At 38.1% G+C, this 20,843-nt stretch overlaps 1 protein-coding gene across 1 annotated transcript in view; it reads right to left on the bottom strand.

Moving 5' to 3' along the window:
* Window positions 1-20,843, bottom strand: part of GPC3 (glypican 3) — a 439,275-nt gene that overhangs the window by 210,755 nt on the left and 207,677 nt on the right. Inside the window, exon 3 of the mRNA XM_081222401.1 lies at window positions 8,021-8,715. Within this exon, the coding sequence (XP_081078527.1) occupies window positions 8,021-8,715 (695 nt within the window). The remainder of the gene's footprint in view (window positions 1-8,020; window positions 8,716-20,843) is intronic.

The following is a 20,843-nucleotide window of genomic DNA, read 5'->3' as shown; positions in this document are numbered from 1 at the left end:
TACTGCTATCGCTGTGAGAAGTAAACTGTCCAGCATCTCTGAGCCAGGAATCTCCCGTCTTTATCCAGCATCCATGAAACTGTGGCCAGGTAACTTGTTAGTTTGCAATTAGGGTAAAAATCTCAGATGTTTCACAGTCCTTGAGGACATTTTCCTGCTACATCAGTCCAGAGACCACAGAAAGGAGGAAAAACTTCTTTTTAAAGATTCACAACATATAATCACGCTGACACTCTTGCCAAGGGAAAGGCAAGTAATTCTAGATTTATGAGGAGCCCATCTAATTCCCTAATATGACCCATAATATACATAATTTCAGGATGAAGCATTATAAAAAGCTTCCTTTGTGTGACCACTGTTTGAAACCTGTCCTAAAATTAACATTTAGTGCCTGAAAGTGATGCCAATTTTTTCATTTGTATTCTTCTCATCACTAAGTAGGTAATCTATGTTTTAAAACTATATATTTTCCCCATGGGAATCACTAAAGTTATTTTTTTTTGAGAACAAAAAAAAAGATGGCAGCCTGTAAACATTTTTGTCTTTCCAGAAATGGACCTCATGCAGATAAAGTTGCCTACCACAGTTCTAGATGCTGACCTACAGACAGTAATTAGGTAGTTAGCCATGTACTTGTTTTTATCACTTTGAAATCACTTGGTACTGAAAACAGCTTGTAAGAATTCAGACAAGGCATCTATCTCTATAGGAGACTAAAAAATGAAAGTCCAAAGTGATAGCATGAGGAGAAAAACACTGACATTCTGACACCTGAGAAATAACCTCAGCCTTCAAAAGCAGAGAGGAAGGTACGGCTAATCTTGGAAATTCTGATGAGTTACAGTCACTCACACAGACAGCAAAATATAAGAATTTGATAGAGTGAATTATTATTGAGGATCAACAGAGAATCTTCCCCAGACCTTCCTGGCACACGTAAATAAATACTGATTTCACTGAAGATATCTTCAGAAATTCTACCAAAGGAAATAGATGTAGCCACTATGGAGAACAGTATGGAGGTTCCTTAAAAAACTACAAATAGAACTACCATACGATGCAGCAATCCCACTACTGGGCATATACCCTGAGAAAACCATAATTCAAAAAGAGTCATGTACCACAATATTCATTGCAGCTCTATTTACGATAGCCAGGATATGGAAGCAACCTAAGTGTGCATCAACAGATGAATGGATAAAGAAGATGTGGCGCATATATACAATGGAATACTACTCAGCCAATAAAAAGAAACGAAATTGAGCTATTTGTAATGAGGTGGATGGACCTAGAGTCTTTCATACAGAGTGAAGTAAGTCAGAAAGAGAAAAACAAATACCATATGCTAACACACATATATGGAATCTAAGAAAAAAAAATGTCATGAAGAACCTAGGGGTAAAACAGGAATAAAGACACAGACCTACTAGAGAATGGACTTGAGGATATGGGGAGGGGGAAGGGTAAGCTGTGACAAAGTGAGAGAGTGGCATGGACATATATACACTACCAAACGTAAAATAGATAGCTAGTAGGAAGCAGCCACATAGCATAGGGAGATCAGCTCCGTGCTTTGTGACCACCTAGAGGGTTGGGATAGGGAGGGAGGGAGATGCAAGAGGGAAGAGATATGGGGACATATGTATATGTATAACTGATTCACTTTGTTATAAAGCAGAAACTAATACACCAGTGTAAAGCAATTATACTCCCATAAAGATGTTAAAAAAAATAAAAGCATATGTTAGGTTCTCAGTAGGCAATGTTACTACTAAGGAAACTCAATAATGGAGACCTGGACGTACTAAGGTCCAGAATCAAAGGCAAATGCATTAAAAACTATCTGTTGGTCCAACAGGCAGATTCCAAACATTGCAACTGGAAGAAAACCTATACCTCACCACTGGCATGGTGCATAGAGATTCTAGACAAAGTCATTTTACTGTGTGACTGGGTCTTCCATCACCTACATAAACATTCCTTCTTCCCCTAGAAACTACTCTGTGCCTTTAAGTGTATGAAGACGAAAAATCTCATGCTTTTTAGTACTTCATTGGGAAATACTATAGCAAAAGTCTTCAAGGAGGGAGAATGAATTCAAAAGCTGATTGTGAAGCTGGAAAAACAGTAGAGAGTAGTACAGGATATTAAATAAGATAATAAAGATCCACTTAACCTATGTTCAAGGAATGAAGATTCTGGTGAAAAGAGAGTGGAACTCTTTGAAAGAGCAATATGGAGTAATTAGGAAAAGCATGAGCTTTGGGGTCAGACAGATCCAGCTTCGAATCCTAGCTCCGCTACCTACTGGCCAAGTGATCCCTGAGGACAACAACAGTCAGGGTCATCTTTCCAGCCACTTCTTGTGCCCCCGGTGTCTATCAGTAGTTCCACAATTAGATGCTCACTAAATGTTCCCTGAAATGAATCCTATTTCAGATAGTGCTAAAAGGAATATCACAATGAGGAAAGAAAGGGAGAAACAGTGAAGGTAGAAAAGGTTGCAGTTTTGCACAACATTCAATGAAGCATACAGCAAGTCAAGATAATGAAATTATGGGAGAGGAAGCACTAATGCCGAGAAGTTCTGAGATGAATCAATAAAGAACACGAGTACAAATGGAAACATAAAAGTACAAACAGCCACGCGAGGATATGTGAGTAATTACTTTGGGGGGGGATCGTAAAGAAAGTAAATGAAATCACAGAAAGTTTTGGGAAACTTTCTGGAATAGCAATAAACATCCAATATGCTGATTATTACTCATTTTATCAATGGATCTGAAATGTACAATGGCTATGCATATAATCCACATATAGGGATATAGTAATTACAATCAAAGTGGTTTCAGAATAAGAACAATTGCATTGTAAAAAGAAGGTTGTAGCATTCAACAATTTGTGTGGTGTAACGACAATGTTGAAAGAATATGTACTGAAAACTGTACATATTTGTATTTGCCTCAAGGTATAAGATATGGAATTCAATAACATGCTGATAAATTTAACAGTGATACCCCCAGATACTACCCATATGATACCCAAATACTATTTTTTAAAAATAAATTTATTTATTTTATTTATTTATTTTTTGGCTGTGTTGGGTCTTCTTTGCTGCGCACGGGCTTTCTCTAGTTGCAGCAAGAGGGGGCTACTCTTCGTTGCAACGCGTGGGCTTCTCATTGTGGTGGCTTCTCTTGCTGCGGAGCACAGGTTCTAGGCATGCTGGCTTCAGTAGTTGTGGTGTGCAGGCTCAGTAGTTGTGGCGCATGGGCTTAGTTGCTCAGTGGCATTTGGGATCTTCCCGGACCAGGGCTCAAACCCGTGTCCCCTGCCTTGGCAGGTGGATTCTTAACCACTGAGCCACCAGGGAAGTCCCCCAAATACTATTAAAGACCTACTCAGTACTCACTTGGGGCCATGATGCTTAACCTAGTTCACAAATGTAGATGAAGAATCAAGATGGATCTATTTACAGTCCCATAATTAATACTTTCTTGAACTTTTCAGTAAAAATTTTCTTTCTTTCCCTTACTCTCCTCTCTCTCTCTCTCTCTCACACACACACACACATTCACACATTTTCACATACTTGCTATTTTTATTCATGCCTTTAAATTAAAATAACATTAAACATCTTGGCACTTAAAAACAAGTTTAAGAAAATCTCATTATCTATTTGGCACTTAGAAAACTGCTGTAGAAAGAGTACTGCACTGGGGCTTAGTGAGTACCCGCCGTGTGCCTCGAACTCTGCCAGGTACTTTGAACCTATCATTTCAGTGAATCCCCATATATCAACCCCATTTGACAGATGAAGAGTCCACGGTCACAGCTTTGCCATTAACTGTCATTCACTTCCAACCTCTGGGCCTTACCTTGTCTACTAAACAAGGTGGCTGGAGTTGCTTCCAAGGAAGTATCAGAATCAAATGGAGTACTTTTTAAGTGACAAATTCTCTGGCCTCTCCACAGACCTACGGTATCAGAATCCTCGGGGGGAGGTGGGGAGGCTCCAGGAATCTATTTAACAAGTTCCCTAGATGATTGTGGTGATGAGCCAAGTATGAGAACTACATGCTTACCGCCTACAGGAGCACTGTCAGCAACAGCGCCCTAACATTTGCTTGCATGCCTTCACTTGGTAGTCTGAAGAACTGAAGACCATCTTATGGAAAACAAAAACACTAATAGGCCATAATTATAAAAAATTAACAGTGCCCCATTCATTTATATAAGACCAAAATGTCCTTTATGATCTGGGGTAGATGGTGGCCACCAAAACAGCTGAGCAAAGTCCCTGCATGGCAGACCTCATGGCATGCCTTATAGCTAGCTAAAAAGGCTGTCCCAAACAGAGCTCTGCAAGAGCCTATTTTCGAAGAGGTCTCTCGCCACAACTTAACCTCAAGCAGGACTAACTGGCAGGCTCTTACACTTTATCACAACAGGAAGGTGAAGGTGCTACAGCAGAATCTCATTAATGCTTTAGTTTTCAATCAGCTTTGGCTTTGGGGCATTCTGTGGTTTTGTTAGCAGGAATAGAGTTCTGCAGTCCACCCAGCCCTCACTTCCCCTCAGCCCCCATAGATGGCCCAGCCCCCTTCTGGCCCATACAGAGTATAGCTGGATCACACCTGGCCAATGATTCCCCACCCACACCATTTGGTATATATTACTTAGAGCTGGCGATCATAAAACAGTAACAAGGCAGAGTTTACATATGCTTTCTGTTCTAGTTTAGGCGTTCCCCGGGGAAGGCAGGCTTCACCGCTTTCATCACCAGCTGGGAGCTGGGAGCAGTCAGGCCCTTAATGGCCAAAACAGAAAGGCACTGCATCACTGAGCGCCTCTTGACAGCCAAGGCCTTTCTTCCTGGATGATAATGACATGAAATGTACTCCCTCTGTGGGTGTGCGTGTGCACACACACAAATGGGCACATGCGCACCTAAAACATAGCATGTTTGGCATCCCAAAATAGCTAGTCAATTTAAGTTCATGATGTCTTTGCAAAATCCTTATGGAGCTTTTAGAGTGAAAGTCTGGGAGGGGGCGTGGTGGAAAGCGTGCTAGATTGTAGCAGCAGAAGACCCTGGACTCTACTTCTGGCTCTTCCACTAATTTTATAACTTTGGGCAAGACTCCCTGAACTTTTACTTCATTTGTAAATCAGTGGGACTAGACTAATTTCTTACGGCCTTTCTAACATTCACATTATAGTGAGATGTTCACTGTGGTGAAATTTATTCAGTTACACGTCTGTCTGTCAGTGAAGCTAAACTGACCTTTTAAAGACTTAAGAACTATGTCTTGGGTAACTGAGTACCCAGTACCTGGCAAAGAGCCACGAACAGAGCAGATGCTTAATAAATGTTTACTAAACAAACCTTCATGTCTAGAGCCTGATCAAACAAGTGGACTTAATCCCCTACCAGCTCCCCACCCTATTTTTCTGTGTTTAAAAGCATTAGAGGAGAATACATGTTTTCAAGACGTTGCTGTCAAGTGACCAATATCAGAGGCAAACTTTAAACACTCCCATACCCTGTCTTTAATGGTATCTCCTTATTTTTCCTCTGATTGAAGACATTTCCACACCCCTGGCACTCTTGCTTTGTGTCTGACACATAGTGGGCCCTCAATCAATTTCAGGTGAATGAACATACGAATGCACTGACTTTTCTTTTTTCTAGTTCTGTGAGATTTACTTTTGTATAAGGCCCTAGAATCTGGCCTTCAATTAGAAAGCAATCAAAGGAATAATTAGCCACTGAAGAACACTATCGTTAGGACATTTCTGTTCATTTTACTATAAAATATTTTCTCAGCAAATGTGTTTCAAACGGCTAACATTGTGAATGGGGCAATTAGAGCAGTTCCGTAAGTAGCCATCCTGTGGGCTGCATCATTTTTGTCCTCCTTTCTAGTTTAATTCACCAAAGAAACCAGTTACCCCTATCGTTCTGTACTTCCAGAGTTTAAAGACAGGGCTAAATGGCCCATTCTGCTGTCCACATTCTGGGTAAGCAATGGTTCGGAGTACACAGTAGTTGCACTATATAGAAGATAAGAGCAAGGCAACAAGCCAGGGTTGGAATCCCAGTTCCCCCACCTCTATTTAACTACCTTTGACATTTGGGCAAGATATTTAAGCCCTCTAAGCTTCATTTACTCCTGTGTAAAATGGGGATAATACTATATTAGGACCTATCCCATGGATTACTAAGAAATAATATTACATAAACTGGCCAGCAGAGCACCTCAAATGTGGTAGGAGCTCAACAAGGGTAGTGTATTATACTATTATGCCACGTCCTTCTACAAAGCTGGCAACATTCAGGAATCAGTCACCATCACCTTAGTGAGATCTGGCTGGTAGCTCTTGGCTGTATGTTCTGCTCTGTATTGAAAAGTGTGTGCATCCTGTGGTTCTGAATGTGTGCACCCTAGCTTAGCAGGTACAATGTAACTAACATTGTCTGACTGAAACCAATCAAGCTTCTGCCTCACAAAACTGTCCCACCCCCATCACAAATCCTATCAGCCTTACACTGGTATAAATCAAGGCTGTAAAAACAACTGTTGGATAACATGAATGTTTTGCCTCACCTGTGTTCTTGTGTAGGTTTAGTTAGTGGGGTCTAGCTGGGTCTCCTATGTTTAAAGTCACTACTCAAAACGCAACTCAAAACTACAACGAGGTAGCACCTCACACCAGTCAGAATGACCATCCATTAAAAACTCTACAAATAACAAATGCTAAAGAGAGTGTGGAGAAGAGGTAACCCCCCTACACTGTTGTTGGGAATGTAAGTTGGTGCAGCCACTATGGAACAGTATGGAGGTTCCTTATAAAAGCTAAAAATAGAGCTACCATATGACCCAGCAATCTCAATCCTGGGCATACATCCGGAAAAAACTATAATTCAAAAAGATACATGCGCCCCTATGTTCATGGCAGCACTATTTATAATAAGCAAGACATGGAAACAACCTAAATGTCCATCAGCAGATGAATGGATAAAGAAGATGTGGTATATACATACAATGGAATATTACTCAGCCAAAAAGAAGAATGAAATAATGCCATTTGCGGCAACATGGATGGACCTAGAGATTATCATACTAGTTAAGTCAGAGAAAGACAAATACCATATGATATCACTTATATGTGGAACCTAAAATATGACACAAATGAACTTATTTACAGAACAGAAACAGACTCACAGACATACAGAACAGACTTGCAGTTGCCAAGGGGGTGTGGGGGGGGGAGGGATGGATTGGGAGTTTGGAATTAGCAGATGCAAACTATTATACATATGTACAGCTGAATCACTTTGCTGTATACCAGAAACTAACACAACATTGTAAATCAACTGTACTTCGATAAAATAAATTTAAAAAATAAAGTCACTACTCAAAATAGTAATGTGATATATATGATTAAGAGCACAAGAGTGAAATCGGAATCAAAGAAAGTGGTGATAACCTAATTAAAGGGAGACCTGATCAACTTCTGAATCATGGCTTGGTCAAGTTACAGTTTCACTGAGCTTCAGTTTCCTCATTTACAAAATGGAGATAACAGTTCCTACCTCACAGGGTTGTCATGAAGGTTGTGATAACTAACAACAGTGGTAATAATAGCTAATAATTACTGAAGAATTACCATGTACCAGGCACATGCTAAGTGCTTTAACACATGTTATTCCCTATGAAGAAGATATTCTTTTTAGCCCTATTTTATGAATCAGCAATATGAGACTCATACAGATAAAATGATTCACCCAAGGTCCCACAGGAAGAAAGTGGGTGAAGCTAAAATCCAAAGCCAGGCATTAGGACTCCATAACCTGTGGACTTCACGTGCTGCCTAGCTTTGTGAGGTTATTCAGTCCCTCTATCATCCCTGCCCACTTTTTTTCTCACTTCTCTCCATCAGCACCTGCTACTGGCCAGGCTGCCCTACTCCCAGTAGAATCCAATTCCTCTGAAAACTGTAGAATGGTACTCACAGTGGTGGTCAGTTTTCCTCCATTCTTCTGGACATACTGGATGGAATCGTGGATCGTAGAAAAGAGACCAAGCAGTACATTCTCCATGTCATAGATTCTGTACATGCCATTCACCAGTTCTTCGAGAGACAGAATGTATTCTCTCCAGTACTTGTCAATCTCCACCACACCTGCCATACAGCCTTGCATAACCACATTGCAGTAGCCACCACACGGCTTAACCATCATCAGTCCCTGGCAGTAAGAGCAGTACCACATTCTGGTGAGCATTCGGCCACAGTCCTTACTGAACTTCAGGTGATCAGTTGTGTTGATCACTTCAATTCCGAGATTCAGGGCCTGGAGGAAGATCCTAGTGACTTGCAGTGACTTGGAAACCTGGGTCATAATAAGTTTGGGGAAATTCCCAAATACTTTCAGGTCACGCCTTGCCCCTCGGAGGCATTCATTGATGTCTAAGGTGGACTCCGGCAGGCCTGGGTTCATTAGCTGGGTATAGATGACTGGAAACAGGCTGTCAAACAATTCATTGACCATGTCATCCACGTTGATGTCAGAACCCAGGATATAGAGAGATACATCAGTGAAAAATTCACCCACAAACTCAAAAGCTTGTGGGGTCAGGCTCGGATAGTTGTTCTTGAACATGGCATTGGTGTAGTTCTTGGCATGGCGAACAACGATTTCAAAGGCCTCTGTAAAATAAGAGATAAAGAAATGCCCACAAATTAAAGCATGAAAATCCAGTGTGTAATTGAATTTGAGATTTCTCTATTGCTGTAGTGATTAAGGTCCCATTTGCCTTAAATAACTGACTCATGTTTACTTCTGGCATTGCCTCTACTCCTGCAGCTGTTTGTTCCTATAAACCAATTCTCCTTTCTGAACATGAAGTCCAAACCCCGATGTGCACATAGATTCTTAAGCACACAAATTATATTTCAAATGACAAAAGCCAGGATTCAGTTAACATTCTGGCCTCTCATAAAAATATTGATTAAAAATTGGCTAAATGAGAAGTTCTTTCTCTTTCTCACATTGAGTTATTCAGTTAAAAAGAAATTGTATTTCAAGACAGTTCATTTTGGGCTTCCCTGGTGGCGCAGCGGTTGAGAGTCCGCCTACCGATGCAGGGGACACGGGTTCGTGCCCCGGTCCGGGAAGCTCCCACATGCCGCGGAGCGGCTGGGCCCGTGAGCCATGGCCGCTGAGCCTGCGCGTCTGGAGCCTGTGCTCCGCAACAAGAGAGGCCGCGATAGTGAGAGGCCCACACATCGCAAAAAAAAAAAAAAAAAAAAAAAAAGAGTGACATTTCATTTTTAGACAGAGATAAATATTTGACAACAAACCATATACTATATAAACTCACATAACAATTTAAGCCTGTTCATCCCTGGAGGAAAGGCAAGTTCTTAGCCAAGAATAAAAGCTATCACAAATTTCATCATGTAGGTAGATTTTCTCTAGATAACTTTAAAGGGAGCTATCTGACAGATTGACAGTCCTGAAAGTGGAATTTATCCCCTAAACGGCTATCTGGATGGAGAAAAACAACACATGCACTTATCTATACATTCGATACTGAAAATAACACCTCTGGTATTTGCAAGCTGAACATCTGGAAGGATAACTGCTAAGCTTCCTTGGTAAGTTCGGCTTCCACATGGCTTGGGAACCTTATCTACTCTACAGAGACTACGGGTTCAGGATTACATCTGCTGCCCCTACCCCTTGGCATAAGGCCTGATCAGTGTCATTGGTTTGAGAGAGAAAGTAATAATGTCACCATCCCATTTTCTCCAAACTGAAGCACTGCAGACACAATTTATCCCAAATAACCAGAGTCCCACATTTATATGAGAGAAAGGATAAAACTTCAATAATAGATTTTTCAAAGAAATAAGACATAGTTTAAGAACAAACAAAAACAACCAAGTTTCCCAAGACATTTAAAATTAACTTAGTAGTTTCTTTCCTTTCCTTCCAAAGCGCAAAGGTCCATGACAGATGTACCCCAAATGATGCTATTTCATGAGCCTTGAAAAATCAAATTATTACCACTTTCAGACGACTAGACAGACTGCCTTCCAACAGCTCCTTGGGATCACTTAGCCAAACTTCTCAGTCATCTGTGGCAGAAGTGAGCTCTTGGTTGTACCACCACCATCTGCCCCAGATCCCTCACAAGGTAGAACACACTTGCTAGATTCTTCCCTTGGGTTTCTGACATGCCCAGGAATGTTGAGCAGATGTCAGAGCAATTCTACTGGGTTTCCAAGCCCACTTGAGAAAGTTAATCTTCATTTTCATCAATTGCTAAATGTTCATTTGTTACTTTTATTTTGTTTAGAACGTTAAGCAATTCTTAGAAAGTTTATCTATCTTATAACAGTCTCTTCCTAACGCCACACGCTATTTTATTTTCAATCCTTGAATCTAAAGATTGAATGAAGCCAAGAGATCGTCTAACCCAATACAAAGGACCAGTCAATTAATTCTTTAAAATCATCAGAAATTTGGAGATTAAAAACTATTCATTCATTTTAATTTCAGCTACCAATCATTTATTAAATACTAGACCCTGTACTGAGTACTAGGGGGTATATAAGTGCTAGGTAGATGGAGATAAATAATACACCTTCCTTGTCTTAAAAGTACTCCCAAGCTATATGGTTTAGCATTTACAAAGCATTTCCAAGTATATTACGAGATCTACTTTTTACAACAATCTTCTGAATTCGGTATTGCAATCCCCATTTTATAGGTGATGAAACTGAGGCTCAGCAGAATTTAAGCATTGTCCCAGGGTCACACAACCGCAAAGTAGAAGTAGTCAACTCAGACTAGTGTCTCCCAGCAACGGTTTCACTCTAGTTGCCCTCAGCCCTATAGCTAACACACACATCCTCAAAAATCTTTGAAAGTCAAGTTCATTTTTAGGCTCATTATTTTCCCATTGGCTTCTCCTCTCCAAATGGAAATGTACTGGAAGAAATTGCAGCCCAAAGACCAACAAAGCAGAGTTATACTTTCACCTTTGTCTTGGGACAGCACGAATTCAGAGAAGAAAAGACTGCTGCTGAGATACTACCCTGTGGATCTCAGTCATCTAAGGTACCCTACAATTAATTCTCTACAAGTCAAATTTCATCTCTAGCACAGTGCATTTGTTCTCTAATGTGCAAGATATATGACAGTGAAATTCCACAGACTGTACTGCCATAACATTTTTCTTAAGTTTCTGTTACTAGCACTGCTGGATCGATAGAAAAGGAAAATTACAAAAGATCATGAACGCTTCTCCAGAAAGAATAACAACACATATTGCAGAGGGAAAGGGCTAGGGGTTCATATGCTCACATGTGCTTCCTGCTCCAACTTTCACAGCTCAGAATCCACTTAGCACGTCTCTGGGTTTTGCCCAACCCCCTTACTTCTGTATCATGGGACAACAGACCAAACCATAACCGCTCAAGCAAAGGCTCCTTGGGGATTTATAGGAACCAACACTAGGTGAAAAGTGATGCTCAGCTTGAGGTTGGCAACTTGAGGTTTCATGAAATGAAGCCAAGGGCTAGAATGGGCCAGGAAGTTCAGTCGATTGATTTTTTTTTTTTTTGGTCAGATAATAATGTACGCTTCAGCTAGGGGAGGTTTTCCTCTGTCTCTTTCCTGGGAAAAAGTCAAGCATTATATCCAGGAAAAGTCGGAACAATGTAAAATCAGAGATGTTACGAAAAATTTGGCACCAAACAGAAAATAGTCTATTTTTAACAATATATAGAAAGATATATGATACAGATAAATAGATCTAATAAATTAATACACATCCAAATATAGCAAGGTTTCTAGATTTATTGTTGCCCCCATCACTATTCTGGTCACCCCTATTTGGACACACTCTACTGTTATCAACTTCCTTCTTAAATTATGGCGCTCAAAAAGGGACACAACTCTCCAATATGGTTTGATATGTAAAGTGTGCGATCAGGCTATCACCTCTCTTTAAATGGTTCAGTAAGTTCTCCCCCATCCCAACCCAGGACATATATCCTATAACCGTAGAAAAATGAGTATCCTTAGTACTTGGTGCTGATGTTTCTTTACCCAGACCTAGACATAAAAAAATGTGTTTTCATGGGCCTTTTCAGTAAAAGACTGGATTTTTTTTTAAAAAGGAGAGTCTACTTGTAGTTGGAAGACAGGAATAACTGAACTATTGAGTTCCCTTCAAGCCCTTAAGAATAAAACAGTCCTGATAAAGGCAGGCTACTTTTTTCAAGGTAGTTTTTCCAGCATGTGAGAATGGCAAATACTTTATAAGAACTTTTTAAATTCCTAGGATAAATGCCACACAATGGGTTGGACTCCAGTCTTTGTTTTCAAGCACAGGTACCTTAATGGAAGAAGAAAACTGACATTTATGTGATACCTGCAAAGTATACGCCAGGATCTGTAATGAACTTGCTCACATATGTCCTCTCATTTAAATTTAACATTAACATATGTATTTGGAATTATTTTTATTTGGTGAGGAAACTGAGGCTCAGACAGGTTAAGTGACTCATACAAGATAATATCTCTAGTTAAATGCCACAGCCTGAATTTAAGTGTAGGTCACTCTAACACCAATACCCTTGCTAATTCCACAACATGCTCCATCCTTGAAAACTGGACATTGGGAGACTTCTGGTCTTGGCTACATGTAAAGAGCTTGGAAATTATCATTCCCATTCTCAACAACAAGATAATAGCTGAACCAACTGAAAATCAATGATTCTTCTTAGACCCATCAGAGTGTTAAGGTCACAGGGCAAACTGCTACCCTGAAATCTGGAAAGAGAGGCAATTACAGAGAATCACAGCTGAGATCTGCTGGATCTCAGACACCTGCAGCAGACTCCACTGAAGCTATAAACTAGTCGAAACCCTTAAATGGTAATTCTGACAAACTGATAGAGGCTGAATGTGAACTATCCTGAGAGTTGAAAATTCCTGGGTCCTCAGTTTTATGGGTCCCCCACATTCCCATGGGATTTACCTCAAGAAAACACACGAAGTTCTCATGGTTAAGATCTAAGAAAAATCTCCTTGTTTTTTCTGGCAGGGATAGGGGGAAAGTAATAATTTAGAAATACACCATGAGCATTCTCCATAACAAATGCCTGTTCTCCAACAGACACAACTTTACCAAAGCCTAATATACCTAGAAGAGGGGCAATTAGACAACTCCAGTCCCTCCTAGCCTTCCTGTAACACCTAAAGGGAAAGAAAAAAAGGCCGAGAAAAACTTATGAGGGTTACAGCTCATGGACTTAAGTCTACTAACAGACTGATTAATCGTAATATTATAGGCCACTTTCACTCCCCCCCACACCTTTCCACCAGAAAGACACAGATCCTATTTAAGAAGGAGTTCTTAGAGAAACCCACCAAAAAGAGGTGAGAAAAAATAAACAAAGACACTAGAGGAAACTAAAGCCTCTAGCATCTATAGATACAGCAAACAATAAATAGCCTAACTCCTAGTCACATTAACATAAAACTTCACACTAAACGTCTAATTACCTCAGCTCCTATTACCCAATATATCATATTCTGCTTTTAACAAACAATTACAAGCCATGAAAAAAGGCAAGAAAACAGTCTGAAGAGACAAAGCAATGATCATAAACACACTCAGATATGGCACAGATTTTGGAAATATCAGATAGGGAATTTAAAATAACTATTATTAATATGTAAAGGACTCTAATGGAATAAGTGGACAATATACAAGAACATATGTATAATGTAAATACAGAGATAGAAATGCTAAGAAATATCAAAAGGAAATGCTAGCAATCAAAAATACAAACAGAAATGAAGTATGCTTTTCATGGGCTTATCAGCACACTTGAAACAAACAAGGTAAGAACCAGTGACCTTAAAAAAATGTCAGTAGAAACTTCTCAAACCACAATAGGGAGATTAAAAAAAAAAGAACAGGGCTTCCCTGGTGGCGCAGTGGTTGAGAGTCCGCCTGCCGATGCAGGGGACACGGGTTCGTGCCCCGGTCCGGGAAGATCCCACATGCTGTGGAGCGCCTAGGCCCGTGAGCCATGGCAGCTGAGCCTGCATGTCCGGAGCCTGTGCTCCGCAACGGGAGAGGCCACAACAGTGAGCGGCCCGCGTACCGCAAAAAAAAAAAAAAAAAAAAAAAAAAAAAAGAACAAACAAAACACAGAAAATAATATCCAAGAACTGTGGGACAAATTCAAAAGGTGTATATGTGTAATTGCAATTCCAGAAAGAGAAGAGAGAGAAAAGAGAGAAAAAGAAATATTTGAGAGAATTATGCCCAAAATTTCACAAAATTCATGATAGATAACATCCACAGGTCCAAGAAGCTCAGAGAATAACAAGCAGGTTGAATACCAAAATACCTACTCTTAGGCATATCATATTCAAACTGTAGAAAACCAAAGACAAAGAAAAAATCCTCTAAGAAGCTAGAAGAAGAAACAAACCATCTTATCTGTAGAGGAACAAGGATAAGAATTACATTGAACGTCTCATCAGAAATCATGCAAGGAAGAAGAGAGTAAATGAAATATTTTGCGTTGAAAGAAAAAAAGAAGACCTAGAATTCTATTTCCAGCAAAATTATCATCAAAAAGGAAAAGAGAAAGTCTTTCTCAGACAAACAAGAATGGAAGAAATGTCACCAGTAGACCTGGTTTGCAAGAAAAAATGTTAAAATATGTTTTTCAGGAAAAGTATATAAGCCAGAAAATCAGATCTACATGAAGAAAATAAGAGCATCAGAGAAGGAATATATAAAGGGAAAATAAAACCTTTTCTTTTTTAAAAAATTGATTTAATATATAACTTTGTTCAAAGTAATAACAGCAATAATGTGTTGGTGATTATAGCATATGGATAAGTAAAATGAAAATTATAAGGTAACTGAACTACCAGTGAAACAATCTAGTGTAATTTGAATTTCAAAAAGAAGCATATGCTAAGAGGAATGGAATCATACATAAATGTTCAGTTAAAGCCACAGAAGACAGGAAAAGAGAGGAAGATTAAAAGTAACCAAAACAAAGAATATGTGCAATAAAGAGAAAGCAGTTATAAACATTATGAATATTAATCCAATTACATCACTAATCACTTTAAATGTGAATAGTTTAACTACACAAAGTAAAAGATAGAGACTATCAGAGTAAATATAAAAATAAGACCCAACTATAGACTGTCTACAGGTAGCACATCTTAAATATAAAGATACAGGTAAAGGGATGAAGAAAGACTTATCATGCTAACACTAAGTAGAAAAAAAACTGGAATAGCCAAATTAATTTCAGACTAAGCACACTTTGGAAGAAGGAATATTATCAGGAATAAAAAAAAAGGGTGTTACAAAATGTTGAAGGGGTCAATTCTCCAAAAAGACATAATCCTTATATGTACAAACCCACAATTATAGTTGGAGACATCAACACCCCTCTATCAGTAACTAATAAATCCATCAGGCAGAAAGTTAGCAAGGGCATAGTTGAACCAAATAGCATCATCAATCAACTAGACCTAATTGACATGTATAGGATAATTCATCTATCAACAGCAGAATGTACATTCTTCTCAAGCTCACTTGGAACATTCACCAAGATAGACCATATACTTGGCCATAAAATACACCTTAACAAATTTAAAAGCACAGAAATCATACAAAGAATGTTCTTAGACCACAATGAATTTAAATTGCAAGTCAATAACAGAAAGATAACAAGACAATATCCAATCATTTGCAAATTAAACAACACATTTCTACACAACGCATGGGACAAAAAAGAAGTCTTAAGAGAAATTTTAAAATATTTTTAACTAAATGAAAATGACCATACAACTTACTGAAATTGGTGTGATGTAGCAAAAGCAGTGCTTAGAGGGAAATTTGTACCACGGAATGCTTACATTAGAAAAGGAAAAAAGATCTCAAATCAATAATTTAAGATTTCACCAAATGAAACTAGAGAATTAACAGCAATATAAACCTAAAGCAAGCAGAAGAAAAAAATAATAAAAAATTAGAGCAGAATTCAGTGGAATTGAAAACAAAAACCAACAGAGAAATCCAATGAAACAAAAAGCTATTTCTTTGAAAAGATAAATAAAATTTAAAAATACCTAGCCAGGCTAATCAAGAAAAAAGAAAAGATAAGACACAATTTAGTAATATGAGAAATGAAAGAGGGGTCATTATTAATGATCATATGGATATTAAAGGGATAATACATGGATATTATGAACAACTATATGCCCCAAAACTTGATTAAATTGATAAAATGCACCACCAATTCCTTAAAAGACAAAAACTATCAAAACTTACACAATGACAAATAGGTAATCTGAATTATCCTGTATTTATCAAATAAATTGAATGATTAATTAATAAACTTCCAAAAGGAATGCAGGTCCAGATGGTTTCACAGGTGAATTCTTTCAAACATTTAAGGAAGAAAGAAGACCAATTCTCTACAATCTCTTCCAGAAAATAGAAGCAGAGAGAACATTTCCTAACTCATTCTATGAGGCCATCATTACCCTAATACCAAAACCAGATAAAGGCATTACAAGAAAGGAAAGCTACAGACCAAGATCTCTCATGAATATAAATGCAAAAATCCACAACAATATATTAGTGAATCAAATACAACAATGTATAAAAAGACTCATACACCATGACCCAGTGGGTTTTATTCCAGATATGCAAGTCTGGTTCAACCTTCATAAATCAGGTAATGTAATCCATCATATTAATGGGCTATAAAGAAGAAAAATCAAATGATCATATCGATAGGTACAGAAAAAGCATTTGCCAAAACCCAACACCATTCATGATAAAAACTCTCAGCAAACTAGGAATAGGGGGGAACTTTCTCCACTTGATAAAGTATATCCACAAGAAACTTACAGCTAATATCATACTTAATGGTGAGAAACTAGAGGCTTGCTCCTTAACCTAAGATTGGGGAACAAGGCAAGGATGTCCCTCTCAGCACTTCTTTTTAACATTGTACTTAAAGTCCTACCTAATGCAATAAGACAAGATAAGGAAATGAAAGGTACACAGATTGGGAAGGAAAAAATAAACTGCCTTTGTTCACAAATGACATGATTGCCTATATAGTTTGTTACAAAGAATTGATATAAAACTCTCCTTGAACTAATAAGCACATATAGCAAGGTTGCAGAATACAAAGTTAATATACAAATTCTATACACCATCAATGATTAACTGATATTTCAAATTGAAAACACAATACCATTTACATTAGCACCCCCAAAATGGAATGCTTAGGTATAATTCTAATGAAATATATATAAGAATAAATGGAGAAATATTCCATGTTCATGAATAGAAAGGCTCAATATTATTAAGAATTCTTCCAAACATGATGTATGCGTTCAGTGGAATCCAAATAAAAATCCCTGCAAGTTATTTTGTGGATAACAATACTGAAGTTTATATGGAAAGGCAAAAGACCCAGACTAGACATCACAACACTGAAGAATAACAAAATCAGAGGACTGGGACACCCAGGTTCAAGAATTCCTACAAGATAATGGCTATAATTACCTGTGCTATACAGTATATCCTTGTTGTTTATCTATTTTATACATAGTAGTTTATATTATGTTATTATAATATAAATAACTTATAATGGAGTATGATCTGCAAAAAAATACAAAGTGACTGTACCTACAATCAGATGTATAAAAAACACTGAGGCCAACATAAACTTTCAAAGAGGGAAAATAAATTCCTATGAAGTTACAGTAATCAAGACAGCATAATGGGACTTCCCTGGTGGCGCAGTGGTTAAGAATCCACCTGCCAATGCAGGGGACATGGGTTTGAGCCCTGGTCCGGGAAGATCCCACATGCTGTGGACCAACTAAGCCTGTGCACCACAACTACTGAGCCTGTGCTCTGGAGCCCGCAAGCCACAATTACTGAGCCCACGTGCCACAACTACTGAAACCTGCACGCCTACAGCCTCTGCTCCACAACAAAGAGAAGCCACTGCAATGAGAAGCCCGCACCCCGCAACAAAGAGTAGCCCCCACTCGCCTCAACTAGAGAAAGCCCGCATGCAGCAGCAAAGACCCAATGCAGCCAAAAATAAAATAAATTAATTAATTATTAAAAAAATTTTAAATAAAAAGAGCAGAAAACTGTAAAAAAAAAAAGACAGCATAGTATTAGCAAAAGAATAAAGAAATAGATCAATGGAACAGAATACGGAGCCTAGGAATAGACTGACAGAAAGGAGAAAGCCAACTCAATGGAAAAAGTATAGTTTTCTCAACAAATAGCTCAGAAACAACTGGACACTCATATGCAAAGAAATAAATCGATACAGACCTTACACCTTTTATAAAAATAACTCAAAATGGATTGTAGACCTAAATATAAAATGCAAAACTATAAAACTTCTAGATGATAACATGGGAGAAGATCTTGATTACTTTGAGTTTAGCAATAAGGTTTTAGATACAACATCAAAAGTACAATCCATGAAATAAACAATTGATAAGTTGGACTTTATTAAAATTTAGAACATCTGTTTTGTTAAGAGAATGAAGAGACAACCATCTGCTAGGAGAATGGAAAAACAAGTCACAAACTGTGAGAAAATATTTGCAAAACATATCTGATAAAGGACTTGTATCTGAAATATCTAAAGAACTGTTACAATTCAACAATAAGAAAACAAACAATTCAGTTAAAAATGGACAAAAGATCTGAACAGACATCTCACCAATGAAGATATGTAGATGGCAAATAAGCATAAGGAAATATGCTCAATATCTTCTGTCATTAGGGAATTGCAAATTAAACCAACAACGAGATACCAACCACTACACAGCTATTAGAATGGCTAAAATTCATAACATTCACAATACCAAATGCTGACAACGATGCAGCACAACACTGCTGGTGAGAATGCAAAGTAGTACAGCCACTTTAGAAGACAGTTTGGCAGTTTCTTACAAGTATAATTGTGATCCAGGAATTGTGCTCCTAGATATTTACCCAACTGAGTTGAAAACTTAAGTTCACACAAAAAGCTACACATGAATGTTTATAGAACCTTTATTTATAATAATCAACTAGAAGCAAGGAAGATATCCTTCAAAGGATAAGCAGTGGTATATCCATACAATGGAATACTATTTAGCAATAAAAAGAAATAAGCCATCAAGCCACAAAGGGACTTGGAAGAACCTTAGATGTCTATTGCTAAGTAAAAGAAGCCAGTCTTAAAAGGCTGTATACTATATGATTCCAACTCTTTGACATTCTGAAAAAGGCAAAACTATTGAGACACTAGGGAGATCAGTGGTGACCAGGGATTTGGGGGCGGGGTGGGGGAGAGGGGAGGGGAAAGGGTGAAGCACGGATATTTTTAGGGTGGTAAAACAGTTCTGCTGCATGATATTCTAATGGAGGATACAAGACATAATGCATTTGTTAAAACCCACAGAACTGTGCGACACAGAGTAAATTTTAATGTAAACTATGGACTTCAGTTAATAATAATGTATCAATACTGGTTCATTAATTCCAAGAAATGTACCACACTAATGCTAATAATGTTAATAATAGAGGAAACTGTGTGCAGGGGAACGGGAGCAAATAGGACCTCTGTATTATCTGCTTGATTTTTGTTTAAATGTAAAACTGTTCTAAAATGAAGTCTCTTCATTGTTTTTAAATGAGAAAAACTGGACCTTGGAAATTAGTCCTTGATGGAACTAGTGACCACAACCACTGAAAAGTGTTAAACTCACTCTCTCTGCTCAATCTGCTTTGACATTTCTTTCATGAGTTAGGGAGTTTTAGCATACAAATAGACACCATATGGCATCAATGTAATTTTAATTGGAAAAACCACTGGAAAAAGTTAATGGAGCAAAACACCCAAATAGGTAACACACTTCAATGTTATTTTTGAATACTGAACAATTTTTAAAAAAATAAACCATATAAAAATGCAAGTTTAGGTGGTAAGAAAAGCTCTCACATTTTTCACAGTAGTTCATATAGAAGATGCTAGAAGTTTTGCTCCAATTTCTGTTAGATTTTTCTGGAATTTTATGCTCCACATTAATTTAGATAGAATTGATGAAGCTTAGAAGTAAGTTGCTATTAAATATAAACCATTGGTTGGTAGAGTTCCATGACCAGGCTGTAAATGTATATAGTCTTGCTTTTTAAGTTTCACACGCTAGGCTACTAAATACAAGGTACATGAATTGGAGATAAAGAAATGAGTGAAAGACAAAATGAAGGAAACATTTTTGAAGGGCTATTACTTGTATCATTTCATAGATAGGTAGATAGACAGATAGATAGGGACAGACAGGATGAATTTTCCCCTGAAGCCTATTCTATTACAGAACAGAGAAGACAATTAAAATGATTCACTCAACAGATCCTCAGGAATAGAAATGAATATCCACAGCTACTAGGAAATTTATGACTCTGCAACAGTTGACCACCCTTGCCGCATTAGCCCAATTAGTTCTTATTCTTTACCCTCCATTAGCTTTTCTGAAAACCCAGTTTGTTTTAAGCTTCTGTACATTCTGATTCATGTATTTGATCATTTTTCCCTCTTCACATTTGTTGCTAGAAAGCATAAACCAAATTTATCGTCTACCTCTATCAAGCACAGTAAACTTCATGTCATGCATTTTGTGCCACAGCTCTAATCCTGGCTCCATCTTACTTCCTACCTGTATTTTCCCCTTTGCCTAATTGTTC

Source organism: Mesoplodon bidens (genome assembly GCF_964165515.1).
Source record: "Mesoplodon bidens genome assembly, chromosome: X".
Classification (NCBI taxonomy): Eukaryota; Metazoa; Chordata; class Mammalia; order Artiodactyla; family Ziphiidae; genus Mesoplodon; species Mesoplodon bidens.
The sequence above is the reverse complement of the archived record's forward strand: the minus strand, read 5'-3'. Positions and strand labels throughout refer to the sequence as shown.